This window comes from Aegilops tauschii, chromosome 3, assembly GCF_002575655.3.
Source record: "Aegilops tauschii subsp. strangulata cultivar AL8/78 chromosome 3, Aet v6.0, whole genome shotgun sequence".
NCBI classification, from domain to species: domain Eukaryota; kingdom Viridiplantae; phylum Streptophyta; class Magnoliopsida; order Poales; family Poaceae; genus Aegilops; species Aegilops tauschii.
Window position 1 is genome coordinate 495,233,154 of NC_053037.3, and position 26,081 is coordinate 495,259,234.

A 26,081-nucleotide genomic window follows, 5' to 3' on the forward strand; every position below is an offset into this window, starting at 1 on the left:
GGTCCAAAGAAAATTTTCTAGACCTAAAATACGGGCACAGGGGATGTTCTTGAGCTCGAACGAAGCATTCATGCAGTAGAAAGAGATCTACGGGCATTTGAAATGAGTCCTAAACAACTGCCGCACTAGTTCTATACAAGGCTAAAGATCAAACAAGGGCAGTGACTAGGAGAACTACCGAAGCTTGTGGCAATGGCGAAGAACACGGACGAACCCTATGGTAGATCTATCCTACAGGACAAGCAAGACTTACCAGAGCTGGAGAGCCGCGGAGGTTGTCACGTTTCTCTGGTCCGTTCAGGGTGATGCAGCGGCCTGAGCTGGTGACGATGAGGAGACCCGCGGCGGCGACGGCGGCGGAGCTCGAGCGGCACGGGACAGTGAGAGGAGGAAGATGACAGAGAAGGGAGCGTGAGAAGAGCCCGTCGGGCCGGCCTATTCATAAGGCAAGGTCATAAGTGGGCGCGAGATTCAAGGAGACCACGGCGTGGTTATCTCCCGACGGAACGCCTCGATTTTCGGGATGACAGTAAAGAGAAAGATCCGTTGCGGATCTGACGGAGTAAAAAACGGACTTAATGGAGGATGACGTCACGGCGGATTATCCGGAGTCCAGAGGATGACGTCACGCCGGGTTATGGCCTTCACATGAATGGTAAGCCGGAGATTTTTTCTGTCAGAAGAGTTGAAGATTGATTTGAGCCGGCTCAAATCAATCTGGGGCCTAATGTTGAGGATATAGACCTTAGAGTCACCCGCCAGGAGGGGCCGGGTTACTCGTATGGTCATTACCAGAAGCCCGGAGCCAAGCTTGAAGACGATAGGCCAGAGATGGGCTAAGACCCGGATATGGCTTAAGGCCCGTAATTACAATCATTGTTATGATAGAACTTGTAGTGTAAGGCAAGAATAGTTGAGAGTCCGAGCCGGACACTCTTATGAGCCGCCCGGGACTCTGAGAGCTGCAGGGCGTCAGCCTCCTTATATAAAGGGACGACCCAGCAGCGGTTGAGGGGCGACAACAATCTCATCGAGAGCCGGACATAGCTGTTTAGCTCCCTGGTGATCGTAACCCTAATCAATACCACCTCAAACTGGACGTAGGCTTTTACCTTCACCGTAAGGGGCCGAACCAGTATAAACCCTCGTGTTCCTTGTCCCGCATTAACCCTTCAAGCTTCCTAGTTGCGATGGCTCCACGACTAAGTCCTAGCTCGAGGACATCTGTCGTGACAATTCCACGACAGGTCCGTCGAGGCCATGGTAGGGCTTCCGATGGCGGTAGACTCATAGGTGAAGGACCCGTTTCACTTTTTGGTGCGCTGTCATGCGGGTGCAGGGGACAAAGTGTTGTTTTCGAAAGATCGTTGGCTTCAAGCGTCGCGTCACAAAAATCTCCCCAACGATGACAACTGTTATTTCGTATTATTGGGCGGTCAGGGATGGACTGTTGTTGTCGTTGGGCTACTGACATGGAGGGGAGCTGCTCTTTGAGGGCTTGGTTCAGTTTATACGCCTATGACAGATTATCTTGGAGGTACAATTGAACCCTCGGGTAGTGACTTTGCTATTTGGAAAGGGTTGAAATATATACCACCAGTCGAGCTCCCCGCAGTCCCATGATGGGTTGGATCACACCCCACGTATTGCGCATCCGCCATGGTTGGAGCCATACCCGAGCTTGGGCCCGCTCCCAAGATCCCTGACTCGGCTGCATGCACCCTACCGGCATGTACCACAGTCAATCTCTCTGCGTACCACCACCCCGCCCATGGTGCACCTGCGACGACGCTTTAAACGACGAGGTCGAGACCTGCAACCGATCCCGAACCCTAGCAAAATGGCAAGGGAAGTTGACAATATCCCCGTTGTCAACTGACTCCCCGACCCGAAGGGAACGTGCCGTCACGCCCCTGGTGTCCTGGAGCACGAGGCGGAGAGCGTCCCGGCGAAGTCAGAGCTCCCCGTCGACGAGAGTCACGGTGCGCGGGCACAATATTTTTTGCTACCAAAATGCTCACCAAAATTTTCCCAATGGAACCAAGCAAGTCCGCAAAGGCACAGGTGACAGGACCCTTGCTTCCACGAGTGCGTGCGTACAGCCGTCAAAGCTTGTCGGTCTCTCGGGCTCGCTCGCCCCCTGCCCCCGTCAAACAGAAACAGGCGTGCGCTCGCCCACCTAATCCCAAATCCAAACAAATCCGGCTCCTCTCAAATCCCCCGGTTCTCCATCCGTCCATCCCTCCCCCCTCCTCTCCTCTCCCCCGTCTTGTTTTACCGAGCGATCCCCCCAGCGAGCTAAACCCTAGATCCTCCGCCCAACCGCTAAAACCCTAGCAGGCGAAGGTACGGCTCCTCCCCGCCCCCTCTCGCGCTCGCCTCCTCGGCTGTACGGATCGAGCCAACTTGTTTCTCGAACCCTAGTGGACTAATCTGTTCTTCGTTGGATTGCTCTTGTTTTGCTGCCTGCGATTGCAGTTCGTGTGTCCGGGGCAAGGATGGCCGAGCCCTCCAGGGTGATCCACATCCGGAACGTCGGGCATGAGATCTCCGAGGTGAGTGAATCCTGGCCCCCTTTCCCGAGCTGCTCGGCGGAATTCCTCGCCCGGATTGCTCTGTTGTCCGGTTCAAAGTTTGATCTTTTCGGTCTTCTCGTTGCGTGCAGACTGACCTGCTCCAGGTGGTGCAGCCGTTTGGCGCGGTCGCCAAGCTCGTCATGCTGCGGACCAAGAACCAGGTGCCCTCTCGGCCTCAGCCGTAGTTTCATTAGGTGGATGGATGCGCGCTTCTTGCAGTTTTGTGTGATTGTAATGTGGCGTTTGTGCCGCTGCTACTGCAGGCCCTTGTCCAGATGGAGGACCTGTCTGCTTCAATTAGCGCCATCCAATACTACACTACGATTCAACCTAGCGTGAGGTAATCTTCTTCTTGGACCTTATGTGGGCGCATCCTAAAGAATTTTCCTCTTGGTGCTTCAGTGTCAGCCGTTTTCTGTCTGTAGAGTTACTTTTTGAGTTATGTTTCTGTGTGTTGCTATTATTATCCACAATAGCAGAGAGTTATGTCATTGTCATACTTAATGTTGTTATGCTTCCATTAATTTTTTACTTAACGTTGCTATGCTTCCATTATAATTTACAAAATCAGATAGTGATGTCAGTTTTCATGCCATATCAGGGGAAGAAACGTATACTTGCAGTACTCATCTCACCAGGAACTGACTACTGATCAGAGCTCTCATGGACGGAATCCTGATCAGGTACATAATTATCCAGTTGCACTTTGGGTTCTATACTCTATTAGCATGATTGCTTTTCTATAGGTAATCAGCTGTTTTGTGCATTTCTGTAATCTATGATCTCTGCATGTAAACATATTGGCCTGTTTTCATTCCTTCTACTTAGAGTGTGGGTTGCTCTTCTCTAATATAACATTATGGGTTCTTGCTTCACAGTATATACCAACCTAAATGACCAAGAGTTTAAAAATGAACAGCTGGCTTTTCAAAAATATTATATGCACGTTGTAATGAGGTACTGATGCAAGAAAAAAAATCATCATTTCTTAGAAGAGATCATCACACATTAGAAAGTTAGTTGGCCCTCGTTCAGAACTTTGAAGCCTATAAGCTCTTACCCAACTGCATATGATGGTTTAGTTGCATCCATTTATCAGTTTTTGAATCTTTTGGGCCTTGAATTGTTCGTCGTGATATACATTCTTGGACATAATGTGTATGTTTTCCCATGAAATAGGTGCTTGCTCAAATCTATTTTTATTGTTCGGGCCTTTCAAAGTGTGCTGCTAAAAAATATTCTTTTGTCGTGCCAGCAACCATGTAATATTACTGTTACTGATTAATTAAGAAATTAAAAGAAAAGTAAAATAAGTCATTCCATATAAAATGTAATAACTTTTCATACTGTTGTTATTTTCACCTACTTTTTCATCATTTGCTGTAGCTTACTGATTTAGTTTACATGCTCTCTCTACTCTCTTCTATTCCAACTAGATACCTATTCTTCTCTATTCATTCTTCTCTCTCTCTCCTCTATTCTTTCTCGGTACTCGTCTGCTGCTGGGCCTCAGGATGAACCCAACCGAATTCTCTTAGTTACCGTTCATCATATGCTCTATCCTATGACCGTCGAGGTGCTTCATCAAGTGTTTTCTCCTTATGGATTTGTGGAGAAGATTGTCACATTTCAAAAGACTGCTGGTCAGATTCTTCCCGTCTCTAATTCTCACTCTTCTTGTATTTCATGCATGCTTATTTTCTTCTTAGTATCATGCAATTGACGATGTGTTTTTCATGTTGCTTTCAACTGCATATATTTTTTTAAAATCTAGCCATTTCCTAGCACAGTAGAACATATCCTTTTCCACTAGAATTATCAATAAGTTACCACATGTTGAATAGAAGGACTCGTGTTTGCTATTACAATACTCATTTTTGGTGATGTAGGTTTTCAAGCCCTTATACAGTTTCAGTCACGCCAGAGTGCAATACAAGCAGCTGGTGCTTTGCATGTAAGTCTCCTGTTGCATATACAACTTTCAGAACTTAATGTCCAGATGCTTTTGCTATGAATCTCTTGACATCCACCAAAATAAATAATTTCAGGGACGGAACATTTATGATGGTTGCTGCCAGTTAGATATTCAGTACTCAAAGTATGTCTTCAAGCAGTTCCCCTGTTTTTCTTTTGTAACATTTAACTCCTGAGCCTGATCTTATTTTCTTGAATTCCCAGTCTCAGCGAGTTGCAAGTTCACTACAACAATGATAGATCTAGGTAAGATGACTTATTTTTTATAAGTTTGGTTTGGTTTATTTTTTATTAGTTTGGTTGAGCAGCTAGTAGAAGTTGCTTCCATCCATAATAGATTTCACTACATTATGGTTTCTCAAGTGAATGTTGTATGTGATTATACATCTATTTTATTCCTTGTTATATATAGATTCTGAAAGCCGCTTATTTCTGTTTTTCTTCCTCAGAGATTTCACAAATCCATCTTTGCCCACAGAGCAACGTCCAAGATCCTCTCAGGTAGTTATTTACTCCTTTGTGTTATCTTCTATTATTGTTTCTACTATCTAATGTTTGTTGCATTTTTGTTTGGATCATTTGAGTGGGTAAGCTAAGTATTAAGCCTCTGTTTTGTCTATTACTTTGAACAGCTTGGTTATAATGATCCTAGCCTTTTTGGTTTCCAACAGCCTGGAGGTAAGACATTGCAATTTTCCTTCACATTTTTCATCATTCACTCTTGTCATCTTATTAAAAGTATATTAACTTCTTTCCTTCAATCTTCTTTCCGGGCTACAGCTGCATATGGACAGGTTTGTATTCTTTCAAGTCGTCCCAATTCTATAATGTCTGTTAGTTTTTACTGCTTCATTCTGTGCTTCGCTAAACGATATCATTATCTCACATAAAGCATTTGCTTTTGCTGCTGCAATGTTTCTATATCTGATGGGGCAGGCTGCAGTGATTGCTGCTGCATTTGGTGGAACATTGCCTCCTGGAGTGACTGGTACCAATGATCGCTGCACACTTATAGTTAGCAACTTGAACAGTGATGTAAGTAAGACATAACTTGCCATGCACTCTCCACGTTGTTCAACTCATAATTATCTTGTTTATCTTACCTTTATCTGCAGAAAATCGATGCGGATAAGCTCTTCAATCTATTTTCTATTTATGGAAATATAGTGAGAATCAAGGTACTCCGCAACAAACCAGACCATGCCCTTGTCCAGATGGCTGATGGGCTTCAGGCCGAGCTTGCTATACACTATTTAAAGGTGCTTTGTGGTCACTTGACTCCTACCTTAGTTCATTCATTCGTCCTACCTCATTACGTGTTTGTGGTATATATCACCCTTGATACCATTGGAATTTATTTCCTACTACAGGGAGCAATGTTACTTGGACAGAAACTGGAAGTGAACTTCTCTAAGTACCCGAGTATTACCCCCGCTCCTGATGCACATGACTACTCAACCTCCAATCTTAACCGGTTCAACAGTAATGTGGCGAAGAACTACCGCCATTGCTGTGCTCCGACCAAGATCATCCACATCTCAGCGCTTTCACCAGAGATATCTGAGGATGCGATCCTTGAACACCTAGGTGAGCATGGCACCATCGTCAAGTCCAAGCTGTTTGAGGCGAGTGGCAAGACGCAGGCTCTCGTGCAGTTTGAGAGCGAGGAAGAGGCGACCGAAGCGCTGGTCTGTAAGCATGCGAGCAAGCTCGAGGGATCCACAATTAGGATTTCTTTCTCCCAGATGCAGAATATATAGCTATTCTTCCTGGAAAAAGTGTGATGACTCCTCTTTCTTTCTAAACTTTTCAAGTTTGTTATGTGGACCTGTCTTTGTTTGCGCCATGACCAACGATTGTTGCCTGTATCTTGTGTGATGGTTGTAAACTGCTGCCAGCTCATCTGTATCATTTTAGCCTGCTATGGTTTGCTTCCGAGTTACCTGTTCATTTGCAATCGTGGATTCTTTTGCAATTTTATGAGTTGTTGCTTCTCTTCCTAGTAATGACTTCTTTTTAATAATAATATGTACTAGTGATCTAAACGCTTTTATATTAGTTTATGGAGGGAGTACTAATGTATTACTGAGACCATAAATATTTAAACCATATTCCCTTCAGACCATAAATTAGACCAGCCAAATGTGAATTATATGTGAAAATATGTTTTCATTATTATTGATTTAATTTATGATCAAAGTTTGATTTTGAAAAGCGTTGTGCACCTTATGTAGGTAGTATAACCTTGAAATCCAGGGAGTATAACTTTGAAAAATCCATCCGAGGACGATAAGGGGTAGTCATTCCCAGCGAGGATGACAGGTTGCCTGTGCCTGTGGCTGCAATTTGCCCCTATTCTGTTCCATGTCGTTTCCATTTACGATGACTGCTTGCCGAACTTGGTCGAAGGAAGAAGATGAAGACGAGACAACGATTTCAATCGACCTAAATGGACCTGTCACTGATGAGATTTTTATAATAACAGTAATATTTTGAAAAAAAATAAACACGCAGTACTCTGGGAACAAAATATTGCTGAACCTAAAAGGTTCTCTCGTTGCAAAATGCAATGTTGTAGATTCATTTTACTATATCTCACTGATTCAATTTTGTTTAATAAAACTTGGTATCACTGATTAAGAACTCCACACTCCAAAATACTAGCAGGTTAAATAATTGTATCACCGGTAAAGAACAACAAACCAAAACTGGATCAGCAGAACGTGCCAAAAGGATGAAGCAGCGTTGATGCTCTTTTACTGCTCCCTCCGATCCATAATAAGTGTCGTGGTTTTAGTTCACCACGACACTTATTATGGACGAGGGAGTGTGTCACAGCAGACCATGAAACAAAGAGACAGTGTCCTGGCTTTAGTTCACCACGACACTTATTATGGACAGGAGGGAGTATATCACAGCAGACCATGAAACAAAGAGATGTTCACAAAGAAACCAGTCAGCATGGTATGTATACTATAGTAACGAAGTCGACATGGTATTACACGACACACTCTTACAAATGAATGTAATCAGGCACACTAGTTGTACACCACCGGTGCATCGAAGTTAACACTTTGGACCAGTCAGCAAACAGAGAAAAACAACATGCGTCACATAACAGCATTCCAGGCCATCGGTACGATGCTTCCGTCCAGCTTGGTCATCACGTTCCCGTATCCAACCTTGACATTTTACACGTAAGAAACGAACAGCACAAACAGACCAGCACTGGAGTCCCATCCACCCATTTGCGACCTGCTTGATGGGCAAGCCAATATCAGCAAGCATGAAGCAGAATGGTTAGAGCAACTGAGCTCATGGCACTTACTACTCACCCTTGCTTTGATGACTCACACATCCTCATGTCATTATTCTATTTAGGCGGATGCTCTGGCTCTTTCTTGGGATGGGATCTAGCGATGCAATTACTTGTGGCATGGTCATTCCTCCAGAAACGATAATTTCTGTAGGATCAAATGATTTCAGGTTAGTTTCATTATCAGCTCACAGCTCTAGCCAGCAAGAAACAAACACGGGGAGAAGCCTGTAAAGCGAAATAGGATAGACATCATACCAATTCCTTCTCGAATGGATAAGTTTGGTCTGATGATCTCTTCAGAGTTCAGCAGAAATATATCACCAATATATAGATGATTTGTTGGCACATAAACACTACACAATTCCTCATCACCTTTGTCTGTCTGTAGCACAACACAAAACAGGAGACCATAAAACAGCTGTAATTGCACCATATGGAACATATATTACCCATATAGAGTGGGGTGTCTCAATAACACATTGCTTATAACCAAACTATAGCAATATCCTTGTGAAAAATAAATACCTGAAGGACAACAGTTGATGTTATAAATCCGAATGCGTATTCACCAACACGTGGATGCCGAATTATTGCAACTTCTTTAAATGCTGTCGTATTTTGATCTGTCAAAAAAAATGTAATAAGTCATCATGCGCAGTAGGTCCTGTGATACACTTTTAACAAACAGAACAAAGTAAACACAATGTAACCCTGCTGTGAAACAGATGCACCAAAAGGACTACAAAGAACTGATCTATGACATAGTTAAAATGGGGGTACAACTTAGAAAAAGGACAAACCACTCAGATAGCTCACATGGTTTTTGCAGTAAAAGCCTAAAAGGCAAAGCTGTGTTGTGCTATTTACTAAGTGTGCAAACTTATATGTAATTCAAGCCATCTGAGGGGAGTATTAACCACTAGAAAAATGTCTGAAGAGCATTTGTAAGCATAGAACAAACAATCGGTCCAGTGCAGATGACAAGATATGTCAACTACTTAATGGCAATAAATTACATTAAAGGCAGTCTGTAAGACATGAGAGATAGATGATCAAGCATCACATATGATACGAAGAATAACCTGGTGAAATGGCAGTGCTGACTTGCTTTGATGCCGAATATATGTGCTTCACAAATGGCATTTTCTTTATAAACCATTCTCCAACCCAGAAGACAGTTGAACCCAACCACGAAGAAACAAATATTCCAGCCAGAAATATGAATGCCAGAGAAGTCAGAAAACCAAGACCTGCAAAGTGTGGGTGACAAAATAAGTACTCCCTCCGTCCGAAAATACTTGTCCTAGAAATGGATGTATCTAGACTTATTTTAGTTATAGATACATCCGTTTTATCCATTTCTAAGACAAGTATTTTTGGACGGAGGGAGTACTTGCTACAAACATAAACATTGATTTAATGATAAAGAGAATTACTTGCATTCCATATAAGTGCACGTTTAAGTGCTACAAAATCATTACTGCAGTAGAGGATCTAAGTTAAAATTGGCTATTGTTCAAGAATGCGGACACCAATACCATCAATATTAGCTTATGTAATATCCTACTAAAACATAAAGTTGGATATTATGATTGCTTGCCAAAGGCCCTACAATACTTAGGTGTATGGTTGCATGATGCCAACCAGATATTCCTTTACAATCACACAATATACAACTAGAAGTTCCAATCTCCATAAGAGCATCTCTAGCAGACCCCGTAAAAGGCCGCCGGCCCAGAAAATTCCAGCCGACATGCAGGTTTGGGCATTTTGTGCTTTGAACAGATCCCGCATATCGGCCTGGCCCGTAAAAAAAATATAGGGTGACCTGGAAATTCGGCCCCTCCGCCGCTATATACACGGCACCGAGGGGCTTTTAGGGTTAGCCTCCCGGATCCCCTCTGCCGCAATTCGTCCTCTCCGCTGCAAGCCCTAGCCAACTCTAGCGAGAAATTCCCTCCGCCTCTTCTCTGTTTTTTCCCCTCCACGATGGCCGGCGGCGCTGGTGGAAGCCGTGGCGGCCACGTCGGGTTGCCTCCGAGCAAGCACGCATAGCACAACACGGAGGCCGGCAGCTCCGGCCGCGCCGTGGAGCCATGGCAGTCGAGGCAGGCGCGGGACCGCGGCCGGCTCTCCCGGAGCAGCGGGCGGAACGCTTGGGCCGGCTTTGATGTGCTCGACGAGCATGTCTTGCCGCACATCAAGAGGTGTCACGCCACCGATGAGGAGCTCGTCGCCGCAGAGAAAGCGGTGGCGGGCGGAGAAGAAGGCACCGCCGACCGCCAAGAGGAGCACGACCTCACCCACGCGCTCCACAAGTCGGCCGCCAAGTTCTACCTCGGCATCGACGAGTGAGGATGTCGCCAAACTAGGGTTAAATTTCTAGCGCGAAGTATGTATTAGTATGTATGCACTATGGTGACGAACATGTTCTAGTGCGAAGTTTTAATTTAAATTTGCAGTACCATAGAAGTATGTTGTGGTATACCGCAAACGGTTTTTGCGAGAGGCCGCTTTGCGGGATCTGCTAGAGATGCTCTAGCCACGCCAATAATTATGGAATGGAGGGAGTAGTATTTGTAATTCTAAGTTAGTAAGTTCAGAACTGCCATAAACAGCATGATCATCAAAGTACAAGTACAAGAATTACCAAATATGTTGACTCCGAGTTTTGCGTATAGTGGGCTGAAAAACCCATCAACAAACTGAACGAACCACCATGTGATGAAGAACGTGAAAGCCACAGGAAAAAGAACCACACTGGAAAAATATGACAAAAAAAAAAGATCGGTAAGCATAGTATTGGTAACAAGTTTAACTTATTTCTGGTGAAGGATGTACCATCCAGTCATAAATTTTCTCGACACCCAACTCTGAAGAACAGCGCAGCATGCCTACACAAAATTTACCAACCATCAGCAAATTAGTGAAATGAAAAAATGGCCTGCCTAGTGGATGCAGCTTCTTTTGAGTAAAACATTGAAAAGATCACAACATTAGAGAGCTGTGTCAGAGTTCTATACAATCCTAATAAGCGCTACAAATGCATGAATTGCAAATTACTCCGTACTACTTACTCGAATTAAGGGCATAAACAGAAATTCATCAAGCACAAAAATGTTCAGCTTACCAAGTAACTGAACTTGAAATTTTTCATTCATAAACCTCTTTCCAGCGAAAGTATGCAATGCAAACCTATATTGGGTTCTACCTTGGCACCTAAATAAGGGTATGATCCCAGACACCCACCATGTTTTCCATACACTAAATACAACACCACAGTCCTCAAATCGCTACCGGGTGCATTTCTGCACAAATAGGCGACCAACATTTCTCAACTCTGGCTTCCCAGCACGAACATTGTACCACCAGTTCACAGCTCTTTCAGAAATGGAACACCAGCACGTCCAAATTCATTAATAGTAACTTGGACACTAAGGAACTAAGACAAATTAATCGTATCCAAATAAGAGAATGTGTTCTAAGCATATGTCTCAAGGTAAGCCACCACAAGGCACAAATGGACAACAAAACCAGGGGCCGAACCGCTTGATTACTCAAACTATGAAGAAAGCTTCAAGTCAGCTCCAGTCTCCTGAACAGCATCCATATCCCCAATAATCTCCCGAACTAGTAAATTCGATCAAACCTAGCAAAACTCCTACTACTCTGGAAGCACAACATACTGAATTTACCAACCGCCCCACACAAGAGCCGGCACCTAAAACGTGCTCGCCTACGCGCAGATCCGACCATCTGGAAGGCCACAACCACACCGAAAACTCCGGAACTAGCAAACGCAGCGGCGGGGCCCTACGGCAGCGGCACAGGTACGCGCGTGCGATTGGGCTGGCGAGGTAGCGGGGTTGGATGGATCCGGACCTTGCGGGTGGAGGTGGTGGGCGAGCTGGGGCGCGGCGGCGACTTGGCCGGGTCCTCGGGGTCGACGGCCTCCGCCGCCTGGCTGAGCGGGACCGACGTCGACTCCTTCTCCTCCGCCATCTCTAGAACCTTCCGGCGGGCGCTGCGGCTGGGGGCGGGGGTGAGGAGGGAGGTCAGGTGAGGTGAGGCGTCGCTGGCTGCGGCTGCCTTTTCCCCGGCTGGCGGAAAGTAGCAGCAAGCGGTTGGTGCGGAGTCCGCAACCGAGCGAGGGGAGGCGTCAAGCGGTGCCGTGGCGGAGCCACCAAGTCCAAAGTCCAAGCGAAGACCTCCTATGACAGGCTGGGCCCACCTGTCACGGCGCGAGCCAGCTCGCCTCGGCTGCCCCCTGCTCCGCCACGCGGCGGTCTGCGGCACATCGGCTATCCCTGCTGTGCGATGCAGGGCGGTAACGACAAGCCGTGACGGCGTCAGCGAGGCAGCGCCCGAGCGGCCGAGCGCGTCGTCGCGGGTGGCCTTGTGGGGTTTGGGTTCCGTTTGGGTAAGCTGGTGCCGTGTTGGACGCGCTGGCGTTGAGCTGGCCCGGGAGAGTGTGACGCGACGGAGGAGGAAGGGGCGGACGTCGGCTCCATCGGGTCCGACCGGACGGAGGCTGGCCGGAGACCCGTCCGAGTCTGTTCGACGGTCGCTCTCCATGCGCCCACTGCGGCCACCACATCGTTATGGGGTGGGCTGAGGCAGGTCAGCTACTTCTCCCCGGCCTGTTAATTGCAGATCTTTTCTAAAAAAAATACGCGTTTTCGTTTTTCTTTTCTTTCGCGAGAGTCACGGGCGTGCCTCTTTCGGAAAGGAAAAAACACGTTTTCTGTTTTTTTTCTTTCCACGAGAGTCACGGGTTTGCTTCCACGAGAGGCACGGTTGTGATTTCGCGAGAGGCACGGGCGTGCCTCTTTCGGAAAGGGAAAAAACCGTGCTCCCGGTTTGGTTTTTTCGTCCGGTTTTTTCGTGAAAAAAAAGTTCGTCAAAATCTATCAACATGGGATCTAGTTTTGAAGATCTCGACGCAAGAAATCCAAAGGTGAAAACGGTTTGAGATTTGGATGCACGGTTTAAGAGATAAAACATTTTGAATAAACGAATATACGAAAAAAAGAAAAACTGCCAGGTTGCGACAAGTGGCGCGCTGCATGTGCGCCACTTGTCGTGACCTGGGAAGATGGAGTGTTCTTTGCAACAAGTACTCTTTAATTAGTGATTTCGGGTAAAATGATAGTCTATAATTGTGGTTCGACCATGAGTTAGGAAGATGTTTATTGGAGAGTTGCTCAATGAAAATCAAGAAAAATGAAAGGAACCCTTTAAAAAAAGGAATGGAAGATATAGCCCAACGATATGCAGAGACTTGATACTGGATCGGTTCATCGGATCTCATGGGCCGACACTAGGAGAACCTCCCAGTTTCTTTCTTATGTGCGAAATAATTGAGCCCAATTCTGGCCCATAAAATTCTATCTAGTAATGTTTCATTAGTATTTTTCGTTTCTTCTTTACGATAAAAATAATTTGTCGGCACATTTGATGCATCAATTCCAGACAAATAAAAAACTGAGAGGCCCTACAACGAGGGGTGCATTTGATGGCGGCAAAAAAGGTCGGTAGATTTATTGTAAAAAAATTGAGAGGCCCTTCGACGAGGGGTTCCCAACCCACTAAGATTTGACCATGTCAAACCGGTGCCATTGAACTATTGAGATATATGGAGATCATGCCAGAAGAACACATCATTCCAAACAAATATAGAGTACCGACACTTGAAGAGAAGGTGAGCCACAGATTCTTGCACTTGGTTGCAAAGTGGGCATAACTTGGCCATCCTCGTCGTTGGAGTCTATCCGCCGCCCACATCTTTTTTTGAGTGAGTAGCCAAGCGAAGAATTTGCCCGAGGGGGAGGGGGAGCCTTCCAAATCGTGGCTTGTAAGCTAGACCCGGTGAGCCTAGTAAACGGGGTCATGTAGGCGGTCGTAGTGAAGTAGTTTCCATCCTTGGTGAACTTCCACATGATGATATCCTTGATGCTCAGTTGGACGATGACATTAGCAAGCTTCTCCTAGAGCCGTGAATTGTTGGATGTGCCAAAAAAGAGGCTTATTTGGGTGTCAATTTGAGCTATCCAATGTCCATCCCTCAAAGCCATAGCAGCAGATCATCTTTTCTTGCGGGATATCGCAAAAAACTTAAGTGCAATGTCTTTGGGTTTGAGACCCTCAAGCCAAGAGGACTCCCGAAAATTTTCCTTAGTTCCATCACCTTAGTGGCTGCCGCGAAGAGGCCACGATCCTCATTAGTGCATGCCGTCCCCAAACCACACCACGCCCCGGTGGATCATCCCAGTCAAGCCAAAGCCATCACAGACGAAGAGCAGTGGCATACTTCACAAGATTCAAAATGCTAAGACTTCGACATTCCTTTGGTTTGCAAACTTGATCCGAATTGACTATGCACTTGCATCTGTGCGCTTTTAATATAAGTGTAATAGTTGTCTTCGAGCTCTAGAGTTGTGCCAAAAGATTGTATTGACGTGGTTTTCACATATAGAGGTGTACATATATACATGTTTTTATCTTCAAACATGAAAACCCCCATCAAATTGAACAGTACCCCCTCCTCCCCTTTAATCTTTCTTTTTCCTCACCCTGTGTAACTACATGAATGTCGTCATCTCTCCCCAGCAAATATAAGTTCAGGCTGGCACAGGCCGCCCTAATTTCCCGTAAAAAAAATTAAACATTGTACAAAGAGGTCAGTGGAAGGAAAATAATGGCATCACACACAAATGCAAAAAAAAAAAAAATGGCATGAAGGCCGAGCATGACACCATCTTTTTTCCATCGGCCGGCCGTGGAATGGATCGCGTTTGTATCGTAGTACGATCTCTTCTTGTTCAAACATTGTACTAGAATTCAGTGGTTTCTTTAAAGGCATATACAATGATTATAAGATAATTTTATTTTAAGTCTTGCATATAATTTAGAGATGAACAAAAAAATGTCTACAATGAATCATTTCTTAGTAATTACTGTAGTTATTTCTAAAAACATGATGAGACATTATGCTAAAAGATCATCTCTTGTTTTCTTTTAAATATAAAAGAAGACAAGTCTGTCTTAGTATGAGTTCTTCCTCCTCCATCTCATCATGTATCCTACATGACACTTCTAAGATAGCATCATCGTACATTCCTAATAAAAATCGATCGGAGCTGCTAATCCATGCCATGCTTTGCAGTAGAGACCACACTACAAATCTACGCAGCAACATTATTTTTCCCAAACGACACGATTAAAGCTTCCCAAAAGACACTGATTTAACCTCCCCTGAAGTATCCAAACCTCCATTTCTTCGCTTAATTTGCAGTAATAACCAAAACAGAAAGTACTAACAACGGGTCGACCCCGCCCCACCACCCAAACTAATAATCAACGAACGAACAAAATGAGCACCGTCCATAGCTGTCAATCAACACATGCCCCTCAGCGAGTGACGCCATCATTCTCGATCTTCTTCTGCTTGTTTTTTTCTCGATCTTCTGCTTGCTGCTGCTGCGCCCGTCTCCGTCGCCATCCGTACACAACTTATTCTTTCTTCCAGAGACGGCGCAGAATCTTGGCCTTGGCTTTGGTTTTGCGATTGCTGCGCTATTGGGTGTGCGGCGGGTGGTACGGCTGCTGGCTCGAGTCGGACCAGGAGGCCGCCGCCGTCGTCCCCGGGTAGGGCGCCAGCGCGCTCTCCCAGCTCCACTCCGCCGCCGCGTCGCCCTGCTGCTGCTGCGAGTCGTGCGGCGACGAGTAGTAGTGGCCCGGCGCAGAGGAGGCCGAGGAGGAGGACGGCACGGTGGCCACCGACACGGAGGAGGACGGGAACGAGTAGTAGGAGCCCAGGAAACCGCTCATGGTGCCGCCGCTGGCACCGCCGCCATAAGAGCTGCTCATGACTCCGCCGCCGCCGCCGTACGAGCTGGACATGGCGCCGCCCCCGCCCCCGCCGTAGAACGAGAGAAGGTTGCCCTGGTTGGCGGCGGCGCCCCTGCCCTGCAGGAGCATCTGGTAGCGCAGGTAGTCGGAGGCCGGCCCGGCGGCGGCGTACACGGCGGGCGTCGAGGCCGATGCCGCGGCGATCGGCGCCCGGGCCGGCGCGGCGGCGGGGGCGACGGTGGCCGGGTGCAGGCGCGCGTCCTCGGGGAAGTTGAGCTTGGCGCGGCTGCCGCGGAAGCGCAGCGCGGCGTCGTCGTAGGCGCGCGCCGCGGCCTCGGCCGTCTCGAAGGTGCCGAGCCAGACGCGCGCCGCCTTGTGCGGGTCCCGGATCTCCGCCGCCCACTTGCCCCACGGCCGCTGCCGCACCCCGCGGTACCGCCGCCGCGGCGCCTCCACCACGTTGGACGACGCCGGGGAGCGGGAGCGGTGTTCCTCCATGGTCGCGCTCTGGGTGTCCGAGCTCTGATCCGACCCTGCGCACGCACGCGGAAGCATATTTATATGGTGTCACGGGGGCGGGGCGCCAAAGCGAAAGCAGATAGGATGCAAAGCGAGCCAGCGCAAGCGTGTTCCAAGTTGTGCACTCGCGCATGCAGTGTGTGTATGTGCATGCACCGGAACGCGATTTGCAAGGTGTTAATAAAGCGCGTCCGTCCCGATCACCGAGGGGCTAAATTTAGGAATGTGAACTGGAAGGCAGTAGAGAAAAGATATTCATGCTCCAGCAAAGCGATAAGCACCAGCTCAAGAATTCGAAGCGCTTTTCGTCGCAAAAGAAGAAGAAAATGAAGGAAAAAACTGCCTTTTCAGGAAAGAAATGAAGTCTCTCGACCGTATTCTCGGTGTTGTATGCGCGTCACGCAAGCTCATCCATGACATATTGACATGTCCTACTTGACACGAAGATGCACTGTATTTTATACGTATGTACGATGAAATGCTACCTGAAGACTTAGCTGTATCTTTGTTCCGTTGCAGAGGTGCAGTGGATTACAAGACTAGGTTCAATGGCGTACAACTGTGCAGCAGTGGATTACAAGAGATAGGGTTTGTTTCATTTTCCTTATGTCAGCTAGACAGCTACGAGGAATCCAGGCGCCTCGGTTCCGTCCAGCGTTTCGACTTTGAGCTGCACGCCGTTCGTCCGTACGACCAGTTTGTTACACTCGCGCGCGCTTGCATGTTCCGCACGCATTTTCCTCTATTATTTCCAAGAAATAACTCTTTTCGTAACACATTTTGTGCCTAGGGCTCTGCACTGACCAAAACTGGTAGTACACGTGTTCACCGGTTCTTTATGACCTGATCAGAGCTAGAAACGTAAAGGTTCGAACTTCATCGAATGTCTTCTTGGTTAAGTTAAGTTATAAGAAGAATGGTGTACGCCCGGGGTGCCAATATTAGTTTTTTACCTCTAAAATATTCTTGTAGAATATTACTATAACTTGCTGTTTTGCACCGATGGATATAGACATTTCCTTTATGTTACAAGCTTATTAGGATACTAGTAATGAACCTCTGAATGCATCGCATAAAAGACACTCTAAAAAAGGAGATTTTGCCCATGCCTGACACGTTTCGAGCTGGAGTAGCATGCAAGAATGCGATCGGGCAAAAGCAGATCGTGCGGAGAAGCTCGGTGGAGCAATATCAAATCCAAGGCAAAAGCAGAGCATGCAGACTCAGAAACTCTTCCTGGCCAAGCTAGCTTCAATAGCATGCGTGTGTTGACTGTTTGTTACCTGCGAACTCTGAAGACGGGAAGCTCCCCAGCTCGTGCACGTAGCCGCCGCCGCCGCCGCCGCCAGCGCCGGCGTGCATTGCCTGCTGCTCCTCCCAGCCCCACCCCTCCGGCCCGGCGCCGGAGCCGGACGGCGCCCACGGGTCGTCCTCCGCCACGACCCGCGACAGCGCCGACACCATCGTCGACATCTCCTGCGCCTGGTAGTAGCCCGACATGAGGTCCGCCGGGCTCGCCATTGTCATTCCCGACGCCGCCCCGGCGCTGCCGTCGTCGCCCTTCACCGTCCGGCCGCCGCCGCTGCCGTGCGGTCCACGTTGGTCCGCCAGCTCGTAGCACATCAAAGTCGCCCGCCGCCCGCCCAGCGCAGAAAAAACAGCGCCTCCCTCCGAACCTTTCTTTTCAAATGGCAGAGCAGAGCGGAGTCGTCGTGAGGCTGGGAGCTACTACGATCTCTCTCACTCTCTCTCTCTCGTTTAATTTCGTTCAACGCTTCGAACATTTCCGGGGGGCGACCTTCGCATATATAGCTAGGCTAGCGGCGGAGCACGTACGTGCCACTAATAATAATCAGCAAGCAAGAAAGGGAGAAAGAGAAAGAAAGAAAAAACGTGGCGAAATAGCCGTCATGAGATGTTCGTTTCAAACGGGGAGGCAGAGAGGCCAGTTCAGCTGTAGCCTCGTCCCTCCTCTGCTCTCGTTTATTTTTCTGAAGAAAAAGCTTCAGCTTCCTCCTGCCTCTGACGATCCGAGGCGGTCAAGCAATGTGCGAGTTTTACCCCTCGGATTATAAATTTAGTTAACGAAGGTCTCTTGGTAATTCACGTACCTTCCACTTACGCTGCTACTAGCCTACTACTAGTACATTCCAGGCAGTCCCCGGTGTGAACGGGGGTCCGTACGGTCGCCAATGCGCATGATCGAACACACAGTTTCATAGGTCGGCAGCGTTGGATCCGATCCATCCATTCGATGTCGCTCGAATACGCAGCCTCGTGTTGTATTATCTGAGGGCCGAGGCTTGGGTCAGATTTACTTACTGCTCCACTACTTGCTCCGGTACCGATCGCTTTCGCCGACATGAGGGAGGGAGGAGCGCGTACGTGGTTCACGCACCCTGGACGGCCGGTTGACGCGGTCAGCGACGAGGAGGAGCAGTTCGTTATGTGGAGCGTGCTTATCTCATTTCGCTACCTTTCTTTTCTTCTTTTTCCCGTCGCGATTTTGATCATTTCCTTGGGTAGTTTTCCTTCCAACGAACTGTCTAGTAGTAGTAGTGGTATAACTTTCTTCAGGTAACCGCGCGCGACGGTGGTGGATTGTTTCGTTGAGTTGCCACTGACGAGTGACCGGACTGCTTCAGCATAGGGATAACGGGATATGCTCGGAGGAGGTTGGATGGATAACGGGCCGGTCAATGTTTAGCGGGATCATGTTGCTCATGCTGCTCTCGCTCCTTGACTCATTCGCAAAATATTAGGCGTGGTTGGAACATGGTCTTTTCACTGGTTTGATGGGGTCTACCGTTTCTTGAGGAGTTGCAGCATCTATTACTCCTTCTGTAAACTAATAATATAAGAGCATTTAGATAACTATAATAGTTTACGGAGGGAATACATGCTACAACAGCCGGACTTGGCAAATCCGGCCCGCAATATGTCCGTCGGACGTGTCCCGCCGCTCATATGTCATGCCTGACAGCCATATATCTTAAATCCAAACTCTCAAATACATGTAAATCGATGCACGTCCATCATACACGTCAATGTAACGCGTAAATAACAAATGTTGGTAGCAAAAATACATAGTTCTTGCATAAAATTGATGTTAAGTGCACAACTCAAACATTAGCTCTTTGGTTTTCACTATGGATCCATATATGCTCCATAAGATCATCTGATGATCTCAAAGATTCTGATGCATCCGCAGAAAGTTCATATGCTGGTTTGCATTTTGATCTTCCGAGATTTAAACTTGTTCTCTAGGCGCTTCAAAATCATTGGTTTGGGCTACCCCATCAACCTTATTCTCGACAATCATATTGTGCAAAATAACACATGTCATCAATTGCCACAAAGTTTCTGATTCCCACATCATTGCAACTCCATAAACAATTCCCCATCAAGCTTGAAGCACTCCGGGTGCCCTCTCCACATCCTCCCTAGCTGGTCCCTGCATTGTTGCAAAGTGACTTTGTTTGTTGCCTTGTGGTCCAACTATGGTCTTCACAAACGCCGCCCATTGAGGATAGATGCCATCGGCAAGATAATATCTCAAGTTGTGGTCGCGACCATTGACAGTGTAGTTGCACGATGACGATTCCCCATTACAAAGTTTTCTGGAGATGGGAGATCATTGAAGCACACTGATGTCGTTGTGAGAACCTGTCATTCCAAAGAAAGCATGCCAAATCCATAAGTCATTATGCAAGCCATTCATTACAAGAGATTGCAGCGACAAAAGGATGGGTTGGAGAGGGTGGAGCAGGAGGAGATGGCAACAGCGGAGAAGGAGGCGGAGGCCAAGGCGACGTACACGACAGCGACGACAGATTGAGCGTGGAGGCTCAGACTGGCGGTCTCGCAGGGCAAAAATCCTATTATTTGCATGGACAGCCGGACCAATATCCTTTTGTCATCGGGCCTGTACAAACTAAGCATATTTGCCTCTTTTTGGTTGTGATTCCGATGAGGTGATCCGGTGCTGGTGTGATCCGCCGCACTATGGATCAAACGTATTTGAATTTGAAATTGCCCTTTTATTGTCAGACATATAGTGGCTAGATCTTATTTTGCGAATTGAAACTTACATTACTCAAACCCCACCAAGATTACAATCATAAGAAGCAAGTTCTAAAGCTCTAGGCTGACCAGAGCCTAACCATGTCATAGTTCTACCTTCCTCTATAGCGAAAATAGCTAAACAATTACTAAATTTATTCTCGGGTCTACGAATATGAGTAATACTAGTCTCACGGATGCTCATCATATGCTTAACCTCTATAACTAGATAAGCATTGATCTATCATTGTCACCGGACTGCACAAGCTTGATCAACTCTAGGGAATCCACCTCCACTTCAACAAGTAACTCGGTTCTCATCAAAGAAGATGATAATCCCTCCATACACACACATAATTCTGCTTCCAAGGCATCTCTACAGGAGAACAAGGATCTGCATGCTGAAAAAATGATGGCTCCCGACTCATCTCGCAACACCATACCAGCATACGCCATTCCATTCGACGGAAAGGACCCATCTGATTTCAACTTGACCTTCCCGACAGGAGGAGGGATCCAAGTAGGATCAACTCCCGCTCGGTTAATACAGGGAACAACAGCTTGCGACAACATCAATTACCGGCGTCTTTCCCTTGCAAGGGTCTGCAAAAGGTTCATTCCTTATAGCTAGCAAGGAGTCCAAAATAGCTGCATAAAAATCTCTTGGAAATCTCTATTGGCGACGGTTTTTGTCATGGAGAATTTCATTCCGAACATACCAACTTCTCCACAATGTCATCAGTATCATGCTCCTTACTAATTCAGAAGCTTGATCAAGCAGAGACAACATACATTCCTTTCCTGTATTATGAGCTTCTTGTAACCTTGGTAGAGACCACATTGATGACATGCAACGCCAAAGTTCATGTGTCAAAGGGCATCGACAAAATGGGTGATAGTTGTCCTCTTCTTTAGTTTCGCAAACTGGGCATATTGCAGCCACTTCCAGATTCCTTTTACATTTGTTCTTCCGTATCGGCAAGGAGTCTGTGGCTAATCTCCAAGCGAATTTGATGGCCGTGGGAGAACATTGTGATAACCCACAAGTATAGGGGATCAATTGTAGCCTCTTTCGATAAGTAAGAGTGTCGAACCCAACGAGGAGCTAAAGGTAGAACAAATATTCCCTCAAGTTCTATCGACCACCGATACAACTCTACGCACGCTTGACGTTCGCTTTACCTAGAACAAGTATGAAACTAGAAGTACTTTGTAGGTGTTTGGATAGGTTTGCAAGAAAGGAAAGAGCGCGTAAATAAAAAGTAGGGGCTGTTTAGATGAAGACACAACTAAGTTAGTTTTAGTAAAGAGCTTTTTGTCACGAGAAAGTTATTTGTCCCTAGGCAATCGATAACTAGACCAGTAATCATTATTGCAATTTTATTTGAGGGAGAGGCATAAGCTAACATACTTTCTCTACTTGGATTATATGCACTTATGATTGGAACTCTAGCAAGCATCTGCAACTACTAAAGATCATTAAGGTAAAACCCAACCATAGCATTAAAGCATCAAGTCCTCTTTATCCCATACGCAAACAACCTACTTACTCGGGTCTGTGCTTCTGTCACTCACGCCACCCACCATAAGCAAATCATGAACATATTGCAAACCCTACAGCGGGAATCCCTCACGCTTGCGCGACACGGAGAGCACCATAGGACAGCACCAATAATAAAACATGCAACTCAAACCAATCTTGATCATCAAATAGCCCATAGGACAAAACGGATCTACTCAAACATCATAGGATAGCCATACATCATTGGGAAATAATATATAGCGTTGAGCATCATGTTTAAGTAGAGATTACAGCGGGTAAGAGAGAGAGGTTACACCGCTGCATAGAGGGGGGAGAGTTGGTGATGATGGCGGTGAAGTTGTTGGTGAAGATTGCGGTGATGATGATGGCCACGGCAGCGTTCCGGCGCCACCGGAAGAGAAGGGGAGAGGGGGCCCCTTCATCTTCTTCTTCCTTGACCTCCTCCCTACATGGGAGAAGGGTTTCCCCTCTGGTCCTTGGCCTCCATGGCGTGGGAGGGGCGAGAGCCCCTCCGAGATTGGATCTGTCTCTCTGTCTCTCTCTGTTTTTGCGTTCTCTCGTGCTGCCCTTTCACCGTTTCGTATATATATGGAGATCCGTAACTCCGATTGGACTGAAATCTTCGCCGTGATTTTTTCCTAAAAATTAGCTTTCTTGCGGCCGAAGAAGGGCATCAACCGCCTTACGAGGAGCCCACGAGGGTCAGGGGCGCGCCCCCTGCCTCGTGCCTCCCTCGGGCACCGTCTCGCGTGGATTTTCCTTCCCATATTCTCCGAATATTCCAAAAATAATCTCCGTCCGTTTTTATCCCGTTTGGACTCCGTTTGATATGGATATTCTGCGAAACAAAAACATGCAACAAACAGGAACTGGCACTGGGCACTGGATCAATATGTTAGTCCCCAAAAATAGTATAAAAAGTTGCCAAAAGTATATGAAAGTTGTAGAATATTGGCATGGAACAATAAAAAATTATAGATACGACGGAGACGTATCACATTGCACGACAACAACAATTTCCAATAGGCAAGGCTTCCATCAGGTACGGTACTTGAGCCCAACGTATCCTCCAAAGAAGCTTCTTCGAGTGCCAAGTTATATGCGCTTTGCACTGAGAAAATGCCCATCTTCCCTGGACCCCACGACAAAGTATCATCCTCCAGGCGTGGAGAGATTCTAATCTTAAGTATCTCCTACACATCACAGGGCATAAAATATTCTTGAAGATCCACCTTCCAAGCTCCAGCTTCATTTATAAGATCTGAAATAAATCGGATCCTAAACCTACTCCGTGGGGAGATTGGTTTGTAAGGAAATGGCCTAGGAATCCAATTATCTCTCCATACCCGGACACTTCTACCATTCCCTATCCTCCATAACAAACCCTTCTTCAATAATTGCAAGCCATGACTGATTGTTGTCCGTGATGAGGATGCATTAGCAGAGAAGACCGTGTCTTCGAGGTTACCATTTGGATAATAACGAGCCTTTAAAACCCGAGCACACAAGCTACCTGGTTTAACAAGGAGTCTTCATGCTTGTCTTGCGAGTAGTGCTTGATTAAACATACGAAAGTCTCTAAATCCGAGACCACATTTACTCTTTAGTTGTATAAAAAATTTCCAAGCTTTCCAATGGACTTTCCTCTTCCCATCTCTTAATCCCCAATAAAAGTTTATCACCATTCTAGTGAGATCATAACAAACTAAAAATGGGAGCTTAAATACACCCATAATATAAGTTGGTAATGATTCGGCAACCGATTTGACTAACACTTCCCTTCCTGGTGGTGCAAGAAAAGCATGTAGACTCCTTCTTAAACCAGGTTGGCTTGCAAGTTTTGGAGCCATCCCTTGGACATGCGGCCTTCAGGAGTAGGGAGCCCAAGGTATTTTTCCCAAAACATGAGCTAGAAATTTTTAACACCTCTCTAACCTGCCCCTGATCCTCCACTGGACAAGCCGAATTAAATAAAAATAGAGCACTTGTCATAATTTTAAAGCTGGCCAGTAGAATGTTCATAGAGATCAAGCCCCTCCTCTATTCTAGTAGCTTCAATATGAGAGGCTTTGAAGAATAACAGTGTGTCATCCGCGAACAACAGATGAGAAATACCAGGCGCACATTATCACACCTTAACAGGGGAAATATTATTTGACTGGACTCCATTCTGTAATATAGCAGACAGTCCATTAGCGACAAACAAGACCAAGAACGGGGATAGTAGATCACCTTGCCGAAGCCCAGGCGACGGTGCAAATGAATTCAAGAGGGTCCCGTTAAATTTTACTGAGTATTTCACCGATGTGACACACACCATAATCCAGTCGACCCATCGGTGCGAGAACCCTAACTTTTGCATCACCTACTGTCATATGCTTTTGATAAGTCCAACTTGTAAGCACAAAAACTCCTTGTGGGATCTTTCTCCTGTTTTATGTGGTGAATGCATTCAAAAGCAACCAACACATTGTCTGTGATCATCCTACCAGGAACGAAAGCACTCTGTTCCTTAGAGACAAGCCCATCCAAAATAGTCCTCATCATGTTTACCAAACACTTGGAAACGACTTTGTAAATAATTACATAAAATAATTGGTCTACACTCCGATAGCTTGGTTGGATTTGAAATTTTTGGGATAAGCACAATGGATGTGGAGTTCACCCCATTAGGCATCACACGTGAATCAAAGAACCCCTTCATAGAAGCAATAACACTCACCTTAAGTGTGTCCCTATTGCGCTGAAGAAACCGGGCAGGAAAATCCTCTGGTCCCGGTTCCTTTAAAGGCCCTATTTGAAACAATGCATTGGCTATCTCTTCATCGGTAAAAGGGTTAGTTAACCTTCCATTATTCATCTCAGTAACTCTTGGCATAATTAAGTCCAGTAAGCCGAAGCATTCAGGCGAGGGTCCACCAAGTACACTGTTTAGAAATATTTTGTGATCATCTTACTCAAAGTCTGCACAGCCAAATGTGAGACTCCATTGCCATCTTTTAATTCTCTGATATTATTTTTCCTTTCCCTCCAAACAACTCTACTTTGGAAATATTTTGTGTTGCGATCCCCCTCTTTCAACCAAGAAATTCTAGACCGTTGTGACCACATCATTTCCTCTCTATACAATAATTCATTGATTCTATGAGTTATCTTCCATATTTCCTGACGGTCTGCATTCACGTTCATCAATTGTTCAAGCTGGGCACGAGACTTCTCTAGTTCCTTTCTGATATTTCCTAACTTTGCTCGACCCCATGACCTCAAAGTAGTCATAGTACAACCCAGGGCATCATGCAATTGAGCCTGATTCTGTACAGTACCAAACGAGTTCCAAGCATTTTTAATGATCTCCGATAGAGCCGCATCACGTTCCCACAAAAGTTCATACTACCTACATCTTGATCGGGCAAATGAAGTTTCTGGCTCACCCTTTAACATCAAAGGAACATGGTCAGAACATGGAGTAGTCAGATGATGAACCAAATGTGAAGCATACATGTTACGCCATCCATTGGTGGCCACGACCCTGTCTAGCCCCACTTTGACATTTGCATTGCCAGCTCTCTTATTATCATATGTATGTGGCACACCCGTGAAGCCAAGATCAACAAGTCCACAAATCTCTAGAACATCTCGGAAGGTAATCATCTGTGCTTTCGGTCTCGATGTTGCCGAGAAGTGTTCAAAGTCCCACAAGGCTTCATTGAAGTGAAGCTTCACCCACATTAGATGGCGATTTTTCAACTCGAGGTTCGTCATACACACAAGTCAATCTCCACTGTTCACTTGATTCCATAATGTGTACCACAATATCAATATAGTGGTCATCTTTATCTATAATATTAACCAAGCAAGGTTCATGCCAGTGAAGCGCTAACCCACCGCTTAAACCTGTACTGTCAAGACCCTCAAAACCACGGAGGCCAAGCCGATCACTTTTACCTCTCATTCTTTCCACCTTTTGTCAAGTTTCACACACATAAAAAAACGATTTGTCACAAACGTCGCTAGCTCTCGAATTGTTCGGGTATTCCCCCCTCCCCGACAGTTCCAATTGATGATATTCATTGGGTTTGGTGGTCCTCCTCTAGGGAGGCCGCCGTTTTGGACACATCTGAATCTCCTTGGTCACCACCATTAGCTTGCCTTCTCCTTTTGACAATAGGCACTTTCCCTGGAGTACCCGCAGGTGGTAGCGACACCCCAGGTTCCTCCCCTGCTCCATTCTCAAGCA

The 26,081-nt window shown here is 46.4% G+C and overlaps 3 protein-coding genes across 4 annotated transcripts; 1 reads left to right on the plus strand and 2 right to left on the minus strand.

Annotated features, from left to right (window-relative positions):
• Positions 1-2,074: 2,074 nt before the first annotated feature.
• On the plus strand, positions 2,075-6,492 carry LOC109734803 (polypyrimidine tract-binding protein homolog 3). Of its 2 annotated transcripts, XM_020293987.4 has the most exons (15): positions 2,075-2,346; positions 2,479-2,555; positions 2,666-2,737; positions 2,840-2,916; positions 3,178-3,259; positions 4,090-4,219; positions 4,466-4,530; positions 4,625-4,674; positions 4,755-4,796; positions 5,000-5,051; positions 5,183-5,228; positions 5,331-5,344; positions 5,487-5,585; positions 5,666-5,809; positions 5,921-6,492. In XM_020293987.4, exons 2-15 carry the CDS (start codon positions 2,499-2,501, stop codon positions 6,308-6,310), a joined length of 1,320 nt encoding a protein of 439 aa, XP_020149576.1. In that variant the 5' UTR covers positions 2,075-2,346; positions 2,479-2,498; the 3' UTR covers positions 6,311-6,492. The 2 variants fall into 2 exon arrangements, with proteins under 2 accessions (XP_020149576.1, XP_020149575.1); XM_020293986.4 differs by having other exon boundaries at positions 5,183-5,344.
• A 998-nt stretch (positions 6,493-7,490) lies between these two features.
• On the minus strand, positions 7,491-12,459 carry LOC109734806 (protein LIKE COV 2). Its single transcript, XM_020293989.4, has 8 exons — positions 11,752-12,459; positions 10,711-10,763; positions 10,520-10,629; positions 8,952-9,119; positions 8,395-8,492; positions 8,125-8,251; positions 7,886-8,014; positions 7,491-7,805 (listed from the first exon to the last, which is right to left on the minus strand). Exons 1-7 carry the CDS (start codon positions 12,442-12,444, stop codon positions 7,911-7,913), a joined length of 1,353 nt encoding a protein of 450 aa, XP_020149578.2. The 5' UTR covers positions 12,445-12,459; the 3' UTR covers positions 7,491-7,805; positions 7,886-7,910.
• Positions 12,460-15,112: 2,653 nt separating this feature from the next.
• LOC109734804 (uncharacterized) lies at positions 15,113-18,012 on the minus strand. The gene is made up of 2 exons (XM_020293988.4): positions 17,523-18,012; positions 15,113-16,253 (listed from the first exon to the last, which is right to left on the minus strand). Exons 1-2 carry the CDS (start codon positions 17,860-17,862, stop codon positions 15,445-15,447), a joined length of 1,149 nt encoding a protein of 382 aa, XP_020149577.1. The 5' UTR covers positions 17,863-18,012; the 3' UTR covers positions 15,113-15,444.
• Between the last annotated feature and the right edge of the window lie 8,069 nt (positions 18,013-26,081).

Excerpts from the sequence above, each read along its gene's own strand:
- LOC109734803 (XM_020293986.4), top strand. The coding sequence starts at position 2,499 with ATGGCCGAGCCCTCCAGGGTGATCCACATCCGGAACGTCGGGCATGAG. Across the intron at positions 4,531-4,624 it reads AAGCAGCTGGTGCTTTGCAT|GGACGGAACATTTATGATGG; the intron begins GTAAGTCTCCTG and ends AAATAATTTCAG. Across the intron at positions 5,345-5,486 it reads CTACAGCTGCATATGGACAG|GCTGCAGTGATTGCTGCTGC; the intron begins GTTTGTATTCTT and ends CTGATGGGGCAG.
- LOC109734806 (XM_020293989.4), bottom strand. The coding sequence starts at position 12,444 with ATGGAGAGCGACCGTCGAACAGACTCGGACGGGTCTCCGGCCAGCCTC. Across the intron at positions 8,493-8,951 it reads CAGCACTGCCATTTCACCAG|ATCAAAATACGACAGCATTT; the intron begins GTTATTCTTCGT and ends TTTTTTTGACAG. Across the intron at positions 8,252-8,394 it reads CATCAACTGTTGTCCTTCAG|ACAGACAAAGGTGATGAGGA; the intron begins GTATTTATTTTT and ends GTTGTGCTACAG.
- LOC109734804 (XM_020293988.4), bottom strand. The coding sequence starts at position 17,862 with ATGTGCTACGAGCTGGCGGACCAACGTGGACCGCACGGCAGCGGCGGC. Across the intron at positions 16,254-17,522 it reads CCCGTCTTCAGAGTTCGCAG|GGTCGGATCAGAGCTCGGAC; the intron begins GTAACAAACAGT and ends GTGCGTGCGCAG.